Below are 22,897 nucleotides of genomic sequence, written 5' to 3'. Positions count from 1 at the left end.
GGACAGGGTGACGGAGTGAGTGACAGGTGGTGGGGCGGGTCCTGGGACAGAGGAGGGACGTGCATGCGTGGAGAAGCCGGAGAAGCCGGAGAAGCCCAAGCACGGGCTGCAGCTGGGGTGACGGCAGCTCGCCCAGGGTGGGGGCCCGGGCCGCTGAGGGCGTGGGAGACGCCGGCCCCGGGGGCACATGCGTGGCCTGTGGGGGGCTCTAACGCTGCCTTTGAAGCTCTGCTATAAACCTAACACAGTTACACCATGAACAGTTTTAAAAGGTGCCTGTGGGAAAGCCGGGCACCCCCCCCCACACCCCCAACAATGCCCCCGCGGCCCCTCCTAGCAGCATCTCACGGGCCCCCAAGACTGCACCTGGGCTCTCCCTTCTAAGGAAGCGAAGAACCTCCCCCCCCCCCCCAGGAGGGCAAACCTCGCTGCAGGCACTGGCGCCCAGGGTGGAGCGGATGGTCGGGGAGGGCGTCCTGTCTGTCTGTCTGTCCCAACCATACAGACCAGAGCGACACCCCGGGGACGGGCTCGCCCGCAGATGACCCTGCCTTCGTGGGGGAAGCCGAGCGGCCACACGCGGTCACACACGCCCGGCGGAGGCCCACGGAGCCACCCGTGCCCACAGGCGCGGTCCTTCACCCACAGGCCGTGGCCGGGCCGGGAGACGCAGACGTGGGGACAGCGGTGTCCCGGGCGAGGGGACACAGAGCGGCCCTTCCGGGAGGAAACGGTCAGCCCCGGGAAGAGAAGAGGACGTGCGACGAGGGACCTCCCCTCCTCGGAGAGCGGGGAGACGACAGGGCGGCCAGGAGACAGCAGCGCGGGCTCCTGGGAAGGAAAGAAAGGAGAGCACAAGGAGAGCTCCTGCAGACGGAGGGTGCTGCCACGATGAGCAACTCGCCAAAAGGGCTGCAGGAGCGCGCGGGAGGGTCTCGGGCACTGAGGGGCGAGGGGAAGTGAGTGGAACCCGGCGGAGCTGAGACACGGGAGATCCAGGACTGTGACGACACCGGGGGGCACGAGCACCGCCCACGCAGGACGCCCCCACAGCCCAGGGAGGCGGGGCAGCTGGGACCCCTCATTTATAGAAGAGGCACCCCCTGGAGGCCCTGCTGCCAGGCCCTGCCCTTGCGCCCTTCCCAGGCTTGCTCCCCACCTCCCCACCCCCACCCAGAGAGCTTGAGGGTCTGCCTGGTTCTCCCCGCCCCCACCCACGGCCTGTGACCGACCAGTGTGGAGCGTGGGGCTGGAAAAACTCTGGCGTGTACTCTCCCTGCTTTGCTGCCACTGGAGGTGGCGTGGAGGCCGACTTTGACCCGAGGGTGCAACCTTGTCCCGCCCCTCACCGGGACGTCCCAGGGGCTCTTTCTTAATAAACCACCTGTGCCCAAATCCCTGCCCCAGGCTCTGCTCCTGGGAGGGTCTGACCAGTCGAGGGATTGTCACCGGGCACAGGTGGTGAGCCTGGCAGTGCAGCCCAGGTCCTGAGACAACCCAGACTGGCATGTCAGAAGGACATAGAGGAGACAAAGGTGGCAGAATTAGGGGGCCCCAAGGAGAGAGAGGCAGAAGGTGGGCTCATACAGAAGCCCCCGCAAGACCCTCCAAGGCCTTGCAGGCCACGGGAAGGAATCTGGGCTTTATTCTTAGGAGCGATGAGGAGCTGCTGGAGGCCTGTAAGCGAGAAGTGATTTATATTTGTAAAAAGATCCGTCTGGCGGCGCTGCGGAGAAAAGGCCGGGGCAGGGCCCGCACGCAACTGGGGGTGTGAACACGACACATTCCGGAGCGGCCGCGCCTGCCGTGCTGTGCAGGATGCGGTGCATGGTAACCCCATGGGGCGTAGCGATTTGCAAACAGCGTGCACCGACTCTGGAGCAGGGCCGGGCAGGCAGAAGGTGCTCCGCGAGTGGCTGGTCGCCTGCACGAACGCAGGTCTGTACGCACGAATGCACACGTGTGCTTTGAGACCCGTGAGGCACCCTGTAAAGAGGAGAGGCTGACCCTCCACGTTTAAACGCCTTTCCCAAGAGAACCGGATTTGCAGCCGCGGGAAACACGTGTTCACGGTCACTTCTGAGGATGCCTCTCCCAAAGGGTGTCGTCACTCCGTACTAAGTGGCCCTGCGGGGGGGTGAGAGGGGGTGGGGCGGGAAATAACCTCCCGCTGGCTTGTCCAGTGAGCACCTTTGGGCTTCCTGTCAGGTGACGTCAAACGCGCCGCCACCCTCACAGCACGCAGGGTTGTTTTCCAGACTCGAGTGGCGGGGGTCACGGTCTCGGGGCTCTGCTCCCCCGGCTCTCCTCCGCGTCCCGCTGAGACCTGTCACGCAGCTCAGCAGCTGGCACAGGGAGCACGCTCGACTCCTATTCCCGTGAACAAAGGGACGGTGGGTGGTGTTACTTTCTCTCATCTCTCTTCTCTGAGGAACACAAAGGATTGTTTCTTATTTATCTCTCTTCTCTTTTTGTGTCGGCTGTGGAGGAGCTGCGACTTTCAAACGTGCCTCCTCGCTGATGAGCCTTAGATAATGGGTGACTGCCAGAGGCTTGCCGGCGCTGGCTGAGAGGGGTCAGGGCCCCCCAGGCCCCCGAAGGGCCTGGGATCCGGTTTGCTGGCTCTGATATCCCAGTGCCCTGCTGGCCCCCCCCGGCGAAGCTCTCCCACTGCGGCGCCCACCGAGCCCAGCCGTCCTAGCTCCTGAGGCTGACCCCTGGCTGGACGGCGGGACCGGCCCCGCCTGCCCCCGTCTGGACATAGCCGCCGCTGTAACCCTCACGGGGAGGTGGGTGTGCCGTGTGCTCGCTCCTCCGATCATTGCTCTCTTGCAAATCAAGGTTTCTCCTTGGGGAAGCCCGAGTCACATGCCTGTCCTGTTTTGCAAGGGAAGCTGGGACATGAGTCACTGACTTCGGGGCCGGGGGGCAAGGACCATCAGGAGGGAAACTTTCCAGATTTGGGATGAATATTCCAAAGGCTGGCAGGATGAACAAGCCCATTATCCACTGTCGCCTTTCTCTCGGACGACTGCTTTCTTCCCTACTGAGCCTGGCCTGCAGGGGGCGCTCAGTGTGTGATGGCGCCCGCCCCACCCCTGCTCCTCTGTGGAGATGGAGTGTGAGTCCTTCTGCCTGAGCTCCTGCGCTTGGAACTTCCTCTGGGGGCCGTTTTGCCATAACCAGAGCTTCAGAAGGAGGAACTAAACCGCCGACTTCCACGGGCAGACGTTCACCGAACTCAGCTTTAGCCCCTGATTTCTAGCGCAGATGCCTGCGAACACTCGGTGCAAACGTATCTCAGATACTGTTCGCTAAAAATCACCTGGGGGTGGACAGTCTGTTGTATCAGAATCTCAGTGCCCCCCGCCCCAGGGACACTTACAGAGTTCATCTGACCAGCAGGCCAGGCGGCTCGGTTGGTGGGAGTGTCATCCCATACACCAGAAGGTTGCGTGTTTGATTCCCGGCTGTGCCTAGGTTGTAGGTTCGATCCCCAGCCTCGGCGTGTATGGGAGGCAACTGACAGATGTCCCTCTCTCACACCAGTGTCTGTCTGTCTGTCTGTCTGTCGGTCCCTCTCTCCCTTCCTCTCTCTCTAAAAAAAAAATCAATAAAAATATCCTTGAGTGAGGAATTAAAAAAGAGTTTATCTTTTGCTTAATTAGAACCCAATGTGCTTATTTATGTTGTTTGTTTTTAAAGAAATACATTTAATAATTTAGAAGCGATAAAGATATTTGTATATAAAACCTAAAAACCTTTGGGTAACAAAAAAAATTAAAAAGTGACAAATGTTACCTTTGAAAAATATTTGGAATTTAAAACACAATATTAATAAGGAGTTATTATCCCTGGTATATAAATCTCTATAGAATTTTCCAAAATCATAGGAGCAAAAAAAACCCTAGAGAAAAATAAGCCAAGAAATGAATAAGCAATTCACAGAAAAAGAAAAAGAATCTTAACTGTCCGAAAAGACACAAACCTTCTTGACACGAGAAAGGTCAATTATCTTTAAATTAGAACTACTTTAGCTTATTACAGCTTACAGCCAAGATGTAGCGACAAGGACTAAATCTACCCTCTCGCTTGGATAACTGAAAAACCTGGACCGACCATGGCTGGCGTAGCTCAGTGGACTGAGCGCGGGCTGCGAACCAAAGCATCGCAGGTTCGATTCCCAGTCAGGGCACATGCCTGGGTTGCAGGCCACGGCCCCCAGCAACTGCACATTGATGTTTCTCTCTCTTTCTCTTTCTCCCTCCCTTCCCTCTCTAAAAATGAATAAATAAAGTCTTAAAAACAAAAAATTTATGAATGAAATGGTAGAGCAATTTGCAGTTGCTTTAAAAAAAAAAAAAAAAAAAAAAAACAACCTGGACTGAAGGCACGGAACACTCGCTCTGAAGCCCCCGGACATCGGGCAGGGAGGGCCTCGCCCCCGAGAGACAGGATCCGGGGAGGCGAGCCCCACGGTTCCCGCACTCCCTGCCTGGAGAGACTCCTCCGTCCTGCTGCAGGGAAGGGCGCCCAGCTGGAGCCTGGGCTCCCCGGGTTTGGGGAACGAGATGAGAGGCTGCAGAGGTCAAGGTGGCCAGAGGTCGCCAGGAAGAGCATGGAAGAGCACAGCACCACCGGGAGCAAGAACCCCAACGACCCGCAGAGGGCCGCCCTCCACTGGCCAGGAGAGCACCCTCAGCGCGTGCACGCGAGACAACCAGCACCTGAGACGGAAGGAAGGGCTTCCCGGAAGGCTTGGAGGGAATGGGGTTCGGTGCCCCGCAGGGCCCGGGACAGAGCCGCCTTCCACCAGCCACACCTGAAGACCGTGTAAGCCAGGGGCCACTCTGTAGGGGACCGGGAAGAATCGCACCTCAGTCACGGGGTATAGTGAGCCACAGACTAAACACTGCCCTGGTCCCACCTCACCAGACTTAGAAACCAGGCTCAAAAGGACCAAAACATCTCCAAGTGCTTCACTGCCCCCCAGAACAAAGGTCAAGGCTGTTGATAAGAAATACAAACCTATCTCATACCTAACGAGCTAACAGGTGTTTGATCAGGAAACGCCAGGCGTGGAAAGAAGCAGCAAATGCGCTGCAAAGTGAGGAGAAGCAGTCGGCTCCACCCAGGGCTGCCGCGCGGGGAGACGGACGGCACCACAAGCCTGTGTTAGAAGAGAAGAAAGCTCGCCAGTCAACAACCTCAGATTCCCCCTTAAGAAACCAGGGGAAAGCCCTGGCTGGCGTAGCTCAGTGGATTGAGCGTGGACTGCGAACCAAAGCGTTGCAGGTTCAACTCCCAGTCAGGGTACATGCCTGGGTTGCAGGCCATGACCCCCAGCAACCACACATTGATGTTTCTTTCTCTTTCTGCCTCCCTTCCCTCTCTAAAAATAAATAAATTTTTTTTAGAATTCCTTTGTTATTTTTTTAAGATTTTATTTATTTATTTTTAGAGAGGGAAGGGAGGGAGATAGAGAGAGAGAGAAACATCAATATGCGGTCACTGGGGGTCACGACCCACAACCCAGGCATGTGCCCTGGCTGGGAATTGAACCTGAGACACTTTGGTTAGCAGCCCGCGCTCAATCCACTGAAAAATCTTAAAAAAAAAAAACAACAATAATTTAAAAAAAGAAACTAAGGGAAAAAGAGGAAATTAAACCTGAAGTACGTAGGATAAAGGAAACAATGAAGCCAAAAGCAGAGTGATAAAATTAAAAAAAAAAAAACAGTGGAAAAAGCCAATAAGACTATAAGCTGCTTCTTTGAAAAGATAAATAAAATGGATAAGCCTCTAGACAGGCTGGTCAGTAAAAAATAAATAAATAAACACATCAAAGGCCGATGATAAAGATCAGGTATGAGAGCAGTGGCGTCTGAAGAAATTAAGAGGATAATAAGGAAACATTATGAACAGCTTAGGGCCAATCAATTAAACAATTTAGATGAAATGGGAAAATTCCTTGAAAGACATAAACTATCAAAGAATATTCAAAAAGAACCAGATAACCTGAGATGTTCTCTATCTTTACAGAAATAGAATTTTCGTGAAATACCTTCCAATAATGAGAACTCTGGGCACCAACATTCACTGATAAATGGGGCCTAATATTTAAGGAAAAATAATTCCAGTTCTCCCCGTAGTCTTCCAGAAAAGTGAGGCAAGAATATACCTTCCAGCTCCTTTCATGAGGCCAGCAACACCCTGATTCCGAAACCGAAGGGACAGTACAGAAAGAGGCGACCCCAGACCAATATTCCTCGTGAACTCAGATGTGAAAGGTAACAAAACTTTAGCAAATAGAAATCAGTAATACATTTTAAAGGGATGGTATATCATGACAAAATTGGGTTTATCCCAAGAACACGAGATTGATGTAATAATTTAAAAAATCAATACAAGTCATCCTATAAAAGAATGAAAAAGAAAAACAATATGACCATCTCAACAGATGGAAACAAATGCATCTGACAAAATCCAACATCCATTTCTAATTAAGCTTATTAGCAAGTTATGAGTAGGAAGGAAATTCCTCCACGTGATAGAGGGCATCCATGAAGGACCCATACCTATCACCAAACTCAGTGATGAAAGACGAAATCAGGAAGAAATCAATCACATCTGCTGTAACGACGTCTGTTAAACACTGGCCTGGAGGTGCTAGTCGGTGCAGTAAGACAAGAAAAAAAAATGTGTCCAGGTTGGAAAAGATGTAAAACTGTCTTTTTTATAAAGATTTTATTTATTTATTTTCTAGAGAGGGAAGGGAGGCAGAGAGAGAGAGAGAGAGAAACATCAATGTGTGGTTGCTGGGGGCCGTGGCCTGCAACCCAGGCATGTGCCCTGACTGGGAATCGAACCTGTGATGCTTTGGTTCACAGCCCACGCTCAATCCACTGAGCTACGCCAGCCAGGGCTAAAACTGTCTTTCATCAAAGACTCCATGATTGTCTAAATAGAAAAACTGATGAAATGTATAAGAAAGTCACTAAAACTAAGGATTGACTTTAGCAAGCTTGTAGAATACAACAACAAAAAATCAATTGTGTTTCCATACACTATCAATGGAAAACAAGACAATCAAAATTTTAAAAAGCAATATGATATACAATAACATTTAAAATATTTAATACTTACGGATAAATCTGCTACAAGTACACTGAAAACTATAAAGCATGGTGGAAAGAAATGTAAAAAGACAATTTAAGTAAGTGGAGGGCTGTATTCATGGGTCAGAAGAATCAGTCTTGTTAAGATGTAAATTCTCCCAAAGTGACCTATACACCCAAGACAATCTGAACCAAAATCACCGCAGGCTTTTGGTAGAAACGTAATTCTGAAATTTGTATGGAAATGCAAAGGACCTATCATAGCCAAAACGACTTTGTGGAAAAACAATGAATTTATTCATTTAACATTACTGGATCCAAGACAGCACGGCTATCGTAATCAAGAAACTATAATTGGTGTCAAAATAAGCCAATAGATCAATGGAACAGAAGAGAAAGTACAGAAATGACTGACTAGTATGTGTGTTTGTACAACTGATTGCCAAGGTGTAAAGGCAATTTAGTGAAGAAAGAACAGCCTTTAAAAAATGATGCTGTAGCCCTGGCTGGTGTGGCTCAGTGGATTGAGCGTGGCCTGTGAACCAAAGGGTCACTGGTTCAATTCCCAGTCAGGGCACATGCCTAGGTTGTGGGCCAGGTCCTCAGTGGGGGGAGTGCAAGAGGCAACCACACGTTGATGTTTCTCTCCCTCCCTTACTCCCTCCCTTATAAAATCTTTTGTAAAAAAAAAGATGCTGTGACAGTAATTGGAAGTATATATGCAAAAAAAGAACTTTGATCCATAGCTGGCACACTATAAAAAAAAAACTCAAATGGATCATAGATGGAAAGCTATAAAACATTTATTTATTTACCTGTGTATATACATTGAATACACACACACACACACACACACACACACACTCTTCTAGAAGAAAACGCAGGCCCCAAACCCTTTGTGATGTTGGATTAAGATTTCTTACACACCAAAAGCATAATCCATAAAAGAAGCTGATAAATTGAATTTCATCAAAATCCGTAACTTCTGCTCGTAAAAAGGCACCGTAAAAACAATGAAAAGACGAAATGCAGAATGAGAGAAAATATTGGAAAACCACATATTTGATAAGGACTTGTGTCCGGAATATACGATGACCCCTCAGAGCTCAGGTGGAGTGAAACAAGCAGCCCGAGGGAAAGTGGACGAAAAATGTAACCAGGGCCTTCACCGAAGAAGTGTAGCGGTTGAACATGAAACATGAAACCCTGATTAAAATTGCCGCCAGACCATGGAAAACGTGGAGGGGGGGGTCCTCAAAAAATTAGAGGTGGAGCTTGAGGTCATGTCTTATGACCTGAAGACCCCTCTTCTGGGTGCCTGTCCAGAGACACCCAAATTCGCTCACTGACGTGAACGCACACAGGCACCCCACGTCCAGCACAGCACTGCTTACAGCAGCCGGGATACGGGAGCGCCCAAGCGCCCGTCCACGGGCGAGAACACGTGTACACAACAGGATGTCACTCGGCCATAACGGAGAATGGAATCCCACCACCGGCCACGGCACGGATGGACCTGGAGGGGGGTAAGCTACGTGGAACAAGTCAGACAGAGAAACACAAATACCGCGTGATTTCACTTATACGTGGAATCTAAGGGACAAAATAAGTGAATAAAGTTGAAACAAGAGTCTTTGACACAGAGAACAGACCGGTGGTGGCCAGAGGGGAGGGGGCCGGGTGGGAAAGGGGGAGGGATGCAGAAGTACAGACGGGCAGTCCCAGGACAGTCCCGGGGATGAGAGTCCCGGGGATGAAAGCCCCGCACAGCGGGTGCAGCCGGTACTATTGTGATAACTGCGTACGGTGCCGGGTGGGTGCTGGAAAGACCAGGGCAAAGGCTTCGTGAAGTGTGTGACGGTCTAACCACGATGCTGGACACCTGAACCCAATAAAAACCAATAAAAGCAACATGGACTGTAAACCGAAGGTAAACTTTAAATGCAGGAGAAAGGACAAGGCCAGGGGGCGGAGCAGTGAGAATCCCGATTTTGCTGCTCACTAGCTTCACGACCTCGCATAGACCCACTCACCTTTCTGGGCCCCTGAACTCCCTCATCTGCGAAGAGGGACAAGGGACTCCGGTTTGAACCGGAGACGTGCTCTGGCCCCGGCACGAGAGGGTGGACCTGGGGTGAGCACCCCGAGTGTGGCCAACACCTGAGCCGACAAACAGCAGCCGCCCCCACAGGGAGGAAAGTGAGTTCCACCAAGAAGAGCTCTGTGTAAAGTATTTTATTTTGTTTAAAGTTCCTTGATAAAAACAGTATGTAACAAGCGCAACATGTAAGAAGAGCGAGCCTGCGACACCGGCCCGTAACGCAGCCAGACGTCGCGGGGACGCGAATCGGGGACGGACGGGGTCTCCTGCAGGCCCCCGGCAAGGGGGGACCCAGTGTTCGCGCTGGCCCTGCGTCTCGTCGCGCCCCTTGTAGAGCCGAGCAGAGCGGGCCGTCTGGGAGATTGCTGCGCACGGGGTAAACTGGGGCCTCGGAAGTCGGGGAGGGGGCTCGTTGGGGCGCCCGTGTCTCCCATGGGTGACTCCCGTCTTCAGCTCGTGCAGCGCGAACACACGCGCAGGTGGGCGGGAGAGACCAAGCGCTGGAGACGCCGTGGCGCCTTCCCACGGCTAGTCCGCACCCAAGGCCCAGGCGGCCTTCTTGGCGTTCAGGAAGTTCTTCTTTCTCCTGGGGGGGACCTGCAGGGGGATCTCGGGATCCTTCAGGTTTCTGAACACGAAGAGCCTCTCGCCCGTGTGGAACAGGTCCGTGGCTTCCGCCCCGACCACAGGCACGGGCACCAGCTCGCCGCTGGGCTCCAGGGACAGGTGCGGCCAGCTCCCCTTCCCGGAGAACACCGCCCTCTCTCGGAGGGGGGGGCGTGTCTTCTTCAATACGCTAAAAAAAAAAAAAAAGGTCACATGGACATTTGTGGCATCTGACCCTCCTGAGTGTCCTGCCAGAGGTCCCCAGGAGAACCTTCTTTTGGTCTCTGGGTTCCCAGTCAGGAACCACGTTTTTTTTTTTTAATATTTTATTTATTTATTTTTAGAGAGGGAAGGGAGGGAGAAAGAGAGAGAGAGAGAAACATCTATGTGCGGTTGCTGGAGGCCATGGCCTGCAACCCAGGCATGTGCCCTGACTGGGAATTGAACCTGCGGCACTTTGGTTCGCAGCCCACGCTCAATCCACTGAGCTACACCAGCCAGGACGAACCACTTTAAAGAAAGCTTTTCTTGTTGGTCCCCAGGTGGCCCCCGAGATCGGCCGAGGCCTGCGGCAGGGGCCGCTGCAGACAGCCCTTCCCGACGCACAACCGAGACCCGTGCAGGAGTGAGCGAGTCTGCTGTCACCACGCTGTGCGCTGCACACCGGCCGCAGTGGGACTATTTACACACAGAAACTGGTGTATGCTACGCTCAGAGCCCCTGCCCCCTCCCGGGACCACCGCCTGCGGTCCTCAGGCAGAGAGCCCGCTGACCAGACCCGACAGCAAAGCCACAGACAAAACGTGTCTGAAGCAGGAGAGGGGGGCTCACTCCGGAGACGCGGCCCGGGGCGCCTGGGCCCCCCCACCGTGACGTCGAGCAACCGACTTCCCTTCCTCAGGGGAGCCCCTTCCATTGTAATGGCTTGCCTCTCGCTTCCGTGGTTGGGGCTCTGCATCCTGACCCAGTCTCCTGGGGACTAGGTTCTGAAACGCAGCCCACGATCCGTGCCTCCGAGAGTCCCCTCGTGGGCAACCCAGGCGGCACGGTCTCAGCACCGTCCCCGAGGCTCTGAGCTCTCGGGCAGGGGGTGGAGCTCAGACCAGACACTGCCGTGGCCATCAGCCGTCCCCCACGCACACAGCGGGTATCACGTGGTAACCCACCGTGAATCCACGGGATGTTACTCTTGCTCCAAGCCTCCCCCCGTGGGCATTACTGGAGACAGTAGTAAATGGGGTGCAGCAGCCTACAGCCCCCCGTCCCTCTTTCCTCTGCTCACTGAGGGTGCAGTCCCCACGGTTAAAGGAGAAAGACACTCGAGAGGCCCGGAAATGTGGGGAACGAAGGGGTTCGTTAGCTGCCCCAGGCCCAGGGCCACGGTTCCCAGCTGCAGGCCTGGGCCTCTCCTCCTGGCCTCCCTGCGTTCCGGGCTGTGGTCGCCACTTCCGGCCCCACACACCTGGACAGGTGAGGCTAGCTGCACAGCCAGAACGGCCGTGGGGCGTTACGCTCCTTCCCACGGCCCCGCTAAAAAAGGACCCCCGCTGAGCACGGGTGCGTCATTCCAGTGCTGACGGACGACAGGCAGGCTCATCCACTGAGAGCCAGAGGCCCGTCCTTAGCTCCCGGAGCAGGCCCACTCGGAAGACAGACCGTGGTCGTCAAGAAGGCCTGGCCCCCTTCCGGGCTCCCAGGCAGCCTGGCCGACCCCTCCGCAGCCCACCTGAGCACAGGTGCCCCTCCTTACCTCGCCTTCCTCTGGCGGGCCCACCGCCGCTGCTCCGACCCCTTGCCGACGAGCTCTCCGCGCAGCCTGCTGTCCAAGTCCCGCCACCAGCCCTGGTGTTTCCTGGAGGCGAGGAGGGAGTGTCGCGGTTTTCAGGACCGAGTCTCCCAGCGAGCCACCACCCCGAACAGCCCCGGGCTCCGTCCTGATGTGAGGGGCTGGGGGCTCGAGCCGTTTGTCCTCCACCTGTTCAGGGCACGTCCATCCAGCACCTTGAGATGAGGTGCCTGTCCCCGGCTGTGGCCTCTGGACTGGGCGTCCTGACAGGTCCCTCCCTTATGCACCCTTCCTTGCTTAGATGAGCCAGTCAGTTTCTGTGGCTTGAAACCAAGACTCCCAAATGATGGGACAGGGCACTGGGGACACAAGCGTAGTGTCTGCCTGTCCTCAGAGACAGCGACACGTGAGCCGTGAGGACGGGCGAGAAAGACCTGGTCGCGCTCCACATCCTGCTCACGGCCGCCCTGGGTGCTCTCGGCCGGTCCCCCGTCAGCCTGACTGCGCCTGCTCACCAGCCCCCCAAACGGCACTGGCCAAAGGCGCAGCCCCGTAAATAAGGTCCTCAGGGACGGCCCCCCGGGCAGAAGTAGATTCCCTGGGACCATGCATGTTCCTGCTCCAGAGTCACTTCCAATGCCTGACATTTGCACGTCCCCACCTGGCTGTGCACTGGGAGAAACCACGCGGTGGCAGGCTGTTCTCTAACCACCTCCCACCCGGCTCTCTGAGCACGCCCAGCTCGGGCCACGCCCACCCCACCCCCTGACCAAGTCCCCAGGCACATCTAGCCCTCTGGCCACACCCACACCCAGCCTGGGCCACGCCCACTCCAGCCCCCTGACTGTGCTGGCCTCACCAGCGCTAACAGCCTCTTCCCCGCCCCCGTGGATGACCAGCCCTGCCCACAGCTGTGTTCCCACACTCCCACGCTCCCACGCTCCCACCCTTCCTCCCGCCACGGCCCTACTCTACCCTCAGCTGGGCTTCCTACCTCTGACTCAGGGACCCTCGACACCCCTAATGAAACCACACTGCCCCTTCTTCCAGGAGAAATAATCTACACACACACACACACACACACACACACACGCTTTCCCAGGCAACCGTGCCGTTTTGACAGATTCTCGGCTCCCAGACCCCCACCCTGGCCTCCCATGAATCTGGTGGAAACTCAGCCCTCGCTGCCTGGCATGCAGCACTTCGGGGCCTGGCCACAGCTGCCCTCGCACCCCACCCCCACAGACTCTGTCCTCAGGCGGCACTGCCGGCTGCCCCCCACACCCCTGCTTTGTGCCCCTCCTCACAAAGGGCCGTTGCTGGCCCAGCTCGCACCTGGACCGGGTCCTGCAGGAGTGCATCCCTGCAGCCCCGCCCCCGACTGAGGAGAGGAGAAGGGAGCCCACGCTGGCAGTCCGGCAGCAGGGCCTCACAGCACCCACATCGGGGGTGGGGGGACTGAGGCATATTAGGCAGCCGTCAAAAATAACACCAATGAAGGTGTTTCATTGGTAATACCTTCATTGTAACGGAGAACAGTATGAATTTTAAATTGTTGATTAAGTAACAGGAAGTGTAGTCTGAAAAACGGGACAATTGTTACACAGCATGACTTTGCACATTGACAAAACACGCAGGTCTCCCGGGACTTGGAAAGATTCACAGAAACTTCCGGCACCTCTGCTGCCGTGGGGGCCCCACACCCCTGCCTCCCCCTGTTCTCTCCCCCCCGGAGCCTCGCTCCCTGATTGCCAGGGCTGGCGGACGCCGACTCACCCCCTCCTGCCCGGGTCGGCCGGCCCCCCGATGCCGTCCTGCTCCACCGCGTGGTCCGGCTGCTTCTGGCTGACCGACTCGAGCACGGCCAGCAGCTCGGGCTGCGAGGCTGTGGGCAGCACCACGCTCAGGAGGCGGTGCAGCGTGCCGGCCGGCACCATGGTCAGCTTGGACAGGTACGAGGCCAGCCTCAGCTCCTGAGGGGGGGCAGGCGGGGGGGGGGGCTCAGGCCTCGGCCCTGCAGCCCCGATAAGCAGCAGGCTCTAACGGATCGCAGGCCTGGGGCAGTTTGTCCCGGGAAATAAATATTTCAGTAGCTTAGTCTCAGAAACACGTCCCCACGTTTGCAGAGCTGTCAGAAAAAACCCATTTGGTCAGCAGCCTGGGCTCCTCATGACATTTCCAAAGCCCTCGCCCGCCCCTCCAGACCGCTCCCAGCTCACTCGCCGCAGCCAACGTCCTGGCTGACAGCGGTGGCAATGAGTGACGTCTCCTTTCCGTTCCGAGGGGCAACGGGACTCTGGGGTGGGGACAGTACAGGCTCTGGGAACAACGGAAATGACCCCAGGCCCGTGGGCAGTTAAAGAAACTGTGCCGTGGCCCCCCCACCACGGAGCAGCACTCGGCAGTAAGAAGGGACAGGGTGGATCTGGGGGCGCTGTGCTGCCTGGAAGAAGCCAGTCTCCACGGGTCCCCTGCTGCGTGACTGCATGTGTATGGCACGCCAGGACGGACCCGGTGCAGAGGACAAGGGAGCAGTGGCCCAGGGCGCAGGGACGGGTGTGGGCCCCAGGGGTGGCACGGGGCACACGTGTGTGTTCACGGAACAGCTCAGTCTTCACGGCGGTGTTGGCTGCAGGAGTCCGCCCAGACAAAACGGCACACGGACTCGATAGCAAGGTCCGTGTCCAGGCTTTGCCAGGGGGCTGGGCTTCGGAAGGCGCGACCACAGCGGAAACTGAACCAGACAGGGGCGGGGCCCTGGGACTCTCCCTGCTACCGTGGCAACTGCCTGCAGCTCTCAGATTATTTCAAAACAAAAGGCCCGGAGAGAGAGTGGGCCCTGCCCGCCCAGAAGGCCGTGCTCTCACCTGGCCGTACAGGGTCACGAAGGTGTCCGTCTCCATCGTCTCCAGCGCGTCCTCCAGCACGGCGCAGTCCTCACGCTCCTCTCGTAGCCTGCGGTGGGGTGCAGCCCGCGAGGGCCGCTTTGTTAGAAGGCGAGGCTACGAGATCGTCCAGGCACTTCCCACAGCAGAGAACCCCGCTCTGCTCTACACTGCGTTTGATTACATCCACGGAGAGGGCTGGCCAGAGGGGGTCAGGGCCCGGGCTGCTTTGCCGTAGTGTGTTGGGGGCGTTGGGGACCGCCCAGCGGGACGGAGGGCCCCTCGGAGCGGAGCGGGCAGCTCTGGGCAGGTGTGGGGGCCGCACGGTGGCAGCTCTGCAGGGCGGTCGGCAGCCTTGCCTGGAAAACGCCAGGACTGGCTGCCCAGGCCATGCTCAAGGAGATCTGGCTCCGGGGATGCATCCCCTCTGTGCCCTGGCCCGGGGCCATCGTCCAAGGGTGTCCCTGGCTCGGGCCCCAGAGGCTGGGCGGGGGCACCTTTCCACAGGAGGGTGCCCGTAGGGCTTCCCACCTTGCACACGAGAGGCCCTGCCTACCCCACCCCTTGGCCCATTCAGGTCGGCACCAGGGATCGGCCGCCCCACACCCTTGCTGGTTCGTGCCGCCCAGCGCCCTGCAGGCCCCCTGCACATCGGACACCTGACCACCAGCAGCGCCCGCCACGGAGCACACAGGACAGCAGGGCGTTCAACGGCCTCCGCGCTGCTCCCGGGCCAGTCCGCGGCCCTGAGCGTCCCCTCTGAGCACAGGGACCGGCCCCTCCTGGCATCAGGTCAGTGGGGCCGGATCACACGCCCAGGCTGCGTGTATGTGGAGAAGTGTAACCCGACCAGTTCAAACCACCCGTCACATCACCTCTGTTACAGTTTGGTCCCCTTCCTGCCTAGGACCGTGTGCACAGGCTTTCAAAGACGGGCCCGCCCTTCCCCCTCGGCGTCACCCTCGCAGCGGACAGTTAGGAAGCTGTCAAAAAGGACGTTTTCCGAGCGCTCTTCACGCCGCGGACAAAGCGAACCCCCTCGTGTTCATTGAAAAAGTAAAAATCGGGGTTCTGGCTGTTTCCCATTGTACAAAAGCGGATCTACAACGTGACATGGCGTGACGGTGAGGCCGGGAGGCCCGTGGTCCCTGCCCCCCCGCCCCCCCCCCCATGCCTGTGTCGGGGCCGACGCCCGGGGTGCGTGACGGGAGGGGCCACCCGGGGGGCGGGGGAAGGGCGTGTGCGACCGCGGCACTGTCTGTGCAGCTTCCTGAGAGTCTGTGACGGTTTCGAAATAAAAAGTGCAAACACACTGTGTTCGGGAAAACCTCAGTGGCGTCAGATAGACAGCAAACGCAGTGCAGGACGGTGTCAGGGCAGAGGCGGGCTGCCCAGGCAGCAGCCCCGTCTGAGCGCCGGGATGGCGCCTCCTCGTTCCGCTGAGCGTGAGAGGCCGGGTGTCCACCCCCCGCCCGCCCCTCTGCCACCAGGACTGCCATGGGCCCGCTCACCTCTGCTGCTGGTGCTCCAGTAACTTCTGGCTCTTGCTCAGGGCGTGCCGCAGCACAGCGGACACCTGCCTCACAGAGTCCGTGTCCTCGGGCTCGTTCGGAGGCCCGGGCCCATCCCCCGCCCACTGCTGCCAACTGGCCAGGGCCTGCTGCAGCTGCGCCGCCTCCTGCTGGGCCAGCTGGTCCTCCAGCTTCCTCTCCAGCTCCTGGAGCTCCTGCACAGCGGGGGTGGTGGGGGGAGGGGGTGAGCACGAGGCAGATGGGCACAGGGAAACCCCACCTGCTCAGTGTGGCCCCAGGAGCCCGGCTCCACCTGCCACTGCTGCCCCCTCCATCCAGCCTCAGCAAACCGCGTGGTGTGGCTGCACCACGATCTCACACCCCCGGGCCTCTGCTCACGCTGCCCCCTCCACCTGCAGGGCCTGCCCCTGCGGGTCTGGCCCGCTCTGAGTCTTCCTTCCAGCACTACCTTAAGAAGAGCCCCCTCGGGGAAGGGCTCCCTCAGTGCCCCGAGGCACAGGCCCCTTCTCCGCAGCGTGCCCACGCACCGCCCACATGTAGGGCCTGTTCCGGATGAACACTCAGGCCCCCTCCAGACCCGTGTGCGGAAGCCCTGACCCCGAGATGGGGTGGGTGAGGAGGTGGGGCCCTGGGGAGGCATTCACCACGGCGGCGGGGCCCCTACAAGGGGTCGCTGTCTCTATTGGAAGAGGCAGAGGCCAGAGCCCCCTCTCCGCCGCGGGAGGGCGCAACGAGAAGGCAGCTGCCTGCGCCCCAGGCAGAGGGCCCTCCCCCGAGACAGGACCGGCTGCCCCCTTGACCCTGGACCCCCAGACTCCAGAACGGCGAGCAGACACCCATCAGCCGTTGAAGCCGCACGTCTCCGGCCCTTGGTCCGAGCGGCCAGAGCTGACCGAGCCCGGGCCCCGCGTCCGCAGTCACCTGAAACCACCGCCCACAGCCTTTCTGCTGGAGCGCGAGCTGGTCCAGGGCCGGGCTGGGCTGGGCCTCCCCCGCCCCGTCTGCAGCACGTGGCCCCGGGCCTGGCGGCTGGCGTCCGTCACGGACAGGGGGTCACCCCAGGGGGTCACCGCAGCGCCCACCCACCGCAGCAGAAGGCGGTGCTCTGGCGCAGCAGCCGTGGGCGACACCTTGGCACTCGGAGGGCCGGGCGCGCCTCCGTGTGCTTTACCTACGTCCGGGGTGTCAGACTCACCGTCACCGGGGCCACATCGGCCTCGAGGTCGTCTTTGAAGGGTGGAATGTAATTTCAACTCCCGGACAGTTAAGGAGGAGTTACATGTACACAGTCCTAAAATCATTCCGGCCCTCAGAAGGCAACCTGGAGGCTGATGGCGCCCCCTCCAGGTGAAAATGAGTTTGACACCCCCTGACGGACCTTAATCTCATCCAACCCTCACAACGAGCCCCTGGACAGACACACTGCTACTCTGTTTCACAGACGAGAAAACTGAGGCCGAGACACTTCGTCCACACACATCTCCTGGGCAGAAGGCACGTGTCAACCCTTCACCGGCTGCCTTGGATTTCACGAGAGCTCCAGTCACGTGAGCTGCTACGCGTGGTTTTTTTTTTTTTTTTTCAGGTGTAGACTCGTCGGAACCATGAGGCTGGGCGGCAAGAAGAAACACGGAGGCGATTCGGGGCGTGGGAGTAACGGAGACAAGCAGAACTACAGAAGTCAGCATTACTCCGGTGCTTCACGGCGTTGAAGGGGCCAGCCACCGAAAGCCACACTGTCCCTGTCACTGTCACTGTCACAGCGAGGCTATGAGATAGAGCGGCCTCGGAGTTCGAGGGTGCAGTGTGCTCCTGGCTAAGGGACCTCACCGGGCACAACCCGGCGGCACCGACAGGACCAGCGCCCGACCTGCTGGCGGGTGCAGAACCGGAGGGGCGCCAGGAAGAGCCCACCGCCGGCGATCGCACAGCCCCCCCCTCCCGCCGCCGCGGGCCCGCACGCGCACTCACGGGGCTGTGGGACTCCAGGACCTGGGCGCAGGCCGCCTGCGTCAGGGTCTCCGACACGCGCAGCTCCTCCAGCAGCAGGTCCTGGAGGCCCAGCAGGGCCGTGTAGGCCCGCAGCGTCCTGGCCGCCCTGGCCGCCTTCTGGAACTGCGGCGAGACGAGGGACTCGGCGAAGCGGCCCTCCTGGGCCTCCAGCTGCTGCACCCTCTCCCGGAGCAGCTCCCCTCGGACCTGGGCGGGGGCGGAGCCAGAAGCCAGAGCACGGTCAGTGGTCAGCGGTCGGCGGAGGGGAGGGGAGAGAGCGGCAGGTTACAAGGGGCGGCCTGTTGGTTTCCGTCAGGCGGCCTGTCATTCAGGACTCAGAGGCAGGTCTCGGGTTTGGCAAAGCAGCAGCCCTGGAGTGGGTAGTTTCAGACCACGGGTGCCCCTTGGCTCACAAACGCCCCCTCCCCCGGGGCCTTTGGGGTCCAGCGGTTCATTGCACGTTTATCGCTCCTGCAGGCAAATGGAACCTTGTCGCTATCCAGCGCAAAATCCTTCCGGGATCCCCATCATGGAGGATGAGGTTCGGACCAACTAACATGGGCTGCACAGCCCTCCCCACCCTGCTCCCAGGGAAGGGACGCCTGGGCCGGTCCGGTCGGTTCTGACACCAGCGCCACACACCGGGGACTCCCACCTTCCCCGACCAGAACGAGTGCCCGCGAGAGCAGGGACCCGCACCGCCTCCGTCATGCCGCACGCAGCCAAAGCCCGTCGGCACGGCGCCGGGGCGCAGGGCCTCCTCAGACCCGCACCGGACAAGGAACAGAGCGGCACGTGCTGCGGTGAGACGGGGTCGAGGGCGGCGGGGCGGGGGGGGGAGTGCGTGGGAAGGACTGGGTGTCCCGATGAGGCTTCTGGAAAGAGGGGACACCTGAGGGCTGAGGCCACGCCTGAGGACAGGTAAGGGCCGAGCGCACGCATCCAGGCAAAGAAGAACGGGGCGGAGGAGCACCCCGTAGTCGCCGTGCCTGGTGCTGGGAAACAGGGCGAAACTGGCAGCGGGAAGGGAAGTGGGCAGGCGGGGGAGGCTGGGCTGCTGTGGACATCCCGAGGTGGGGGCAGAGGGGGGTGCACTGGATGACGGGGGAGACAGAAGTGATGTGACCCGTGCAAACCCTCGGTTCGGGCCGGGCACGCAGAGGTGGTGGCATCTCAGGCAGCAGGGGGCGGCCTGGGAGCGGCCTAAGGGTGGCCCAGGGGCCTCCTGCGGACACGTGGGGGAAGAGGCTTCCGGACAGACGGAGCAGGAGGAAAGGCGTGAGGGGAAAGGTCAGGTCCTTCCTGCAGGACCACAGCGTAGCACGCGGTGTCTGGGGGAGGTGGACAGCCGTGGCCCTGGGGGTCTGGGCGCCCCGCAAACGGGGGGCGCCAGTCCTGCTGGGCGTGACAAGAAACAACAGGGAAGGGAGTAGCACTGACCTTTTCAACCAGGTCTTCGGGAGCCGGTCCGTCAAAGAGCTGGATTTTATCTTCAATGCACTTCCTCAAAAGGTCTGTCTTGCTTTTGCTCTTGGCACGCGACTTTCTCACCCTGGACTGTTGCTGGAGGGGGCGACAGAAAACGGGGGCATGGAGGCGACGGCCAGACGTCCCTGCCACCCCAGCCCCCAGAGCCAAGGAGCTTCTGAGCCCCTGGGTGCGCCCCTGCAGCCGGCTGGAGCCCAGGAGGGGCTCACGTTCCCAGACAAGCTCAGCTCCGGGGCCTTCGTCTTCATGGTCTCCGGGGGCCCCTCTGGCCGAAGCGAGGCCAGGGCCTCTGCTGGGCGGAGCCGGAGCTCTGCAGGGGACCTGCCCACCAGGGACCCCACCTGTCAGCCTCAGGGAGCTGGGAACACCGGGGAAGGGGCCCTCCTCACGACGCTCACAGAGCAGTGGAGAAAACCATCGGGAAACACGAAAAACAGCAACTAAGACACCCTCGTGTGGCCCGTGAGGGCAATGACGGACTGGGGACACGGCGACAGTGGCTGCAGATTATCTGGCGCTGAGTGGACAGCGCAGCGGCCGCAGAGGTGAATGGCCGCTGAGCAGAGACAGCCTGAGGAGGTGACACGCACACGGAGGTGCCACGCACACGGAGTGGAGCACGGACCCTCCCAGAACAGAGTGTGCAGGCCTGCGTACACATCCGCCTCTCCCCAAAGATCAGGGGGCAACACGGCAGCCGGGATCCCCACGACAAGATAGTATCAGGTGTGTGAAAATCTGGAAGGAGAGGGCTCCAGGCCCTGAAGCTTGGGGCTGGCGTGGACGAAAGTGAGGTCACGGGTGCCCGGCAAACCGATGCCCAGCAAACTGTCATTCAACTAATGAGCGAGTGTGGCCTACACGACAGTCTCTGAGCCTCGGTCTGCACGCCTGTGGAATGGGGGCCTGCCTCATCGGATGGCACCACCGCAGGACAGCCACCAGGACAGAATGTAGCGCAGCGTGGCACACCTCGGTGCCCCACCACGTGACACAACACAGTATAATGTTAACAGCGTCATACAACACAACACAACAGAACACAACCTAACATGACCTAACAGGACTCGACCACACGGCACAGCACAGCGCACACCTACGCTGCTGAGCACGTGCACGGCAGGCTGGCCCTCCCCAGTCAGAGCCGTCTCCTCCCCTCCCCAGCCCTCCCCACCCCCTGCCCTTTCTCCTCCCTGCCCCACCCCCGGGGGAACCGAGAGGCCACCGGGCCGCCCACCCTACCTGCAGCTCGGGGGCAGCCAGGGCCTGGTCCAGCTTCAGGGACTCGGCTTCCCGCCAAGCGGCCTGCAGCTGCTGCAGCAGCACGCGGGCCCGGATCCTGGGGAGGGCCAGGCTCCGGTCCATCTGGGCGCAGCAGCCGTGCAGGTCCCGCCTCATGCGGAGCAGCTCCTCCTCCGACAGGGAGAAGGCCACCGTGCGGAGCCTCCTGGTGGAGCAGAGCGGAACGCACCGGCTGAGTGCGTCCCGCGCACCTGCGGGCCGCCCCTGCTCTGCCCTCTCGCCCGCCGCTGGCGCCCGCCACGCTGCCAAGGGCTGGCCGCTGTCCCCGACACTGCAGTGCACTCCTGCCACTCGTGACGGCAGGGAGGGACCCGGGCGGTAGTATGCCACGTGCCATAAGACAGACAGACAAAGACAAGTACATGTGATTTCACTTACAGGTGGAATCTAACGCACAAAATAAGTAAACAAACTCATAGCTGCAGAGAACACACTGACGGTTGCCAGGGGGCAGAGGGGTGGAGGGAAGGGCACAGAGGTGAGAGGCGTCAGGAAGTACACGTCGCCAGTTACTGGGTCACAGTCACAAGGACAGAGAGTACAGCCCGGAAGTACGGCCACTAACACTGTAACTGCTGTGTCCGGTGCCAGGTGGGTGCAAGGCTCCTTGGGGTGATCACTTTGTAAGTTACATAAATGTCTCTGTGTTGGACACCTGAAACTAACATGGTATCGTATGTCGGCTGTAATTGAAAAATAAACTTAAGCCCTGGCTGGCGTAGCTCAATGGATTGAGCGCGGGCTGTGAACCAAAGTGCCGCAGGTTCGATTCCCAGTCAGGGCACATGCCTGGGTTGCAGGCTATGACCCCCAGCAACCGCACATTAATGTTTCTCTCTCTCTCTCTGTCTCCCTCCCTTCCCTCTCTAAAAATAAATAAATAAAATCTTAAAAAATAAAAATAAATAAAAATAACCTTACCAAAATATATTAAGAAAAAAAAGAAAACAGGGTCTTTGCAGAGGCGGCAAGAAGCCAGTCAGCCCTACTGGAGCAGGGCGGACTCTCCGCCCGGTGTGACCGGTGTCCGTGTACGAAGGGAAGACCAGGTGATGCCCGAGGCGGCGAGTGGCGCGGCGTGTCTACCAGCCGGCAGACAGGACAGGCACAGCAGCACCAGAGAGAGAGGCCAGCAGAGACCCTCCCGGGGGCGTTTGGAGGGGCCTCGGCCCTGCCGACGCCGGGCCTCCGACTTCAGGCCTGCAGGCCTGTGCCAGGACACACTCCTGTGGTCTCAGGCCCCCAGTGTGGGGGGCTTGGTGGCGGCAGTGGCCCAGGAGACACGTGCATCAACCCACACCTCACTAATCCTCCCGGCAGCCCTGTCCTTCAGCGACAGACGAGATGCGGGAAGGTCGCCCTCTGCCCCTCGGGCAAGGCCGCTGCCATGCCGCTGGGGAGACAGACGTCCTGCCTCTCGGGGCCCAGCTCTGGCGGAGGAGACAGATAGCAGGGGGAGCCTGCGGGGGACCCCGGGGGGTCAGCGATGGAGGGAGAGGCCCTCCTCTCCTGTGTGTTCGCTCCTGCTTCTTCACTCCACAGATGGCCTCTGCCAACCCACAGGGGCCCGGCAGCAGCAGCGTTATTCTGGCAACGCTCCGTCAGCGCGGGCTGCGTAAAATGCGCCCTGTGGGGGCTTTAAAGCACAGAAGTGCCTGTGGGGTACGGCGGTGGGGGGCCAGGCCAGGCCCCCCACGCCCTGTCCCAGCTCGGGGGTGTGGGACTGTGGCTCAGCGGGGACGTGCTCTCGGGAAAACAGTGAGACCACCGGGGCTCGGCGGCTCCAGCCAGAGTCTGAGGCCCGAGGCCCCCACTGCTGACACCCCTCTCTTGGGTTTCTCACTCCGTGGGGCCCCCCATGTTTTTAAAGGACCTCAGGAAGCCGCAGTGACTCCTTTGGGTGCCCCCCTCCACAGCCCCTGGGCCCCTGTGGAGTCCAAAGTGAAGGAAGAGCCGATGGGGGACCACTGTGTGGGGCCAACAGAGCGGCCAGACGGACAGACAGGGAGGGAGACAGCCGGACTGACCGGGCACGCAGAGAAAGCCCCCCTCCCCTCCCGTCCCTCCTCGCCCACCCCTCCCCCACA

General features: G+C 59.2%; 1 protein-coding gene across 2 annotated transcripts in view; it reads right to left on the bottom strand.

Moving 5' to 3' along the window:
* Nucleotides 1-9,337: 9,337 nt before the first annotated feature.
* Nucleotides 9,338-22,897, bottom strand: part of EVC2 (EvC ciliary complex subunit 2) — a 57,586-nt gene continuing 44,026 nt past the window's right edge. For both annotated transcript variants that reach the window (XM_036018690.1, XM_036018695.1), the window contains exons 13-20: nt 20,751-20,955; nt 19,461-19,583; nt 18,000-18,227; nt 16,008-16,222; nt 14,479-14,566; nt 13,388-13,584; nt 11,576-11,677; nt 9,338-10,015 (exon numbers count right to left, since the gene is read on the bottom strand). In XM_036018690.1, the coding sequence (XP_035874583.1) occupies nt 9,748-10,015; nt 11,576-11,677; nt 13,388-13,584; nt 14,479-14,566; nt 16,008-16,222; nt 18,000-18,227; nt 19,461-19,583; nt 20,751-20,955 (1,426 nt within the window). In that variant the 3' untranslated portion in view covers nt 9,338-9,747. The remainder of the gene's footprint in view (nt 10,016-11,575; nt 11,678-13,387; nt 13,585-14,478; nt 14,567-16,007; nt 16,223-17,999; nt 18,228-19,460; nt 19,584-20,750; nt 20,956-22,897) is intronic.

The sequence above is a fragment of the Phyllostomus discolor genome, chromosome 1 (genome assembly GCF_004126475.2).
Source record: "Phyllostomus discolor isolate MPI-MPIP mPhyDis1 chromosome 1, mPhyDis1.pri.v3, whole genome shotgun sequence".
NCBI classification, from domain to species: domain Eukaryota; kingdom Metazoa; phylum Chordata; class Mammalia; order Chiroptera; family Phyllostomidae; genus Phyllostomus; species Phyllostomus discolor.
This window is presented reverse-complemented; position numbering and strand designations above follow the sequence as displayed.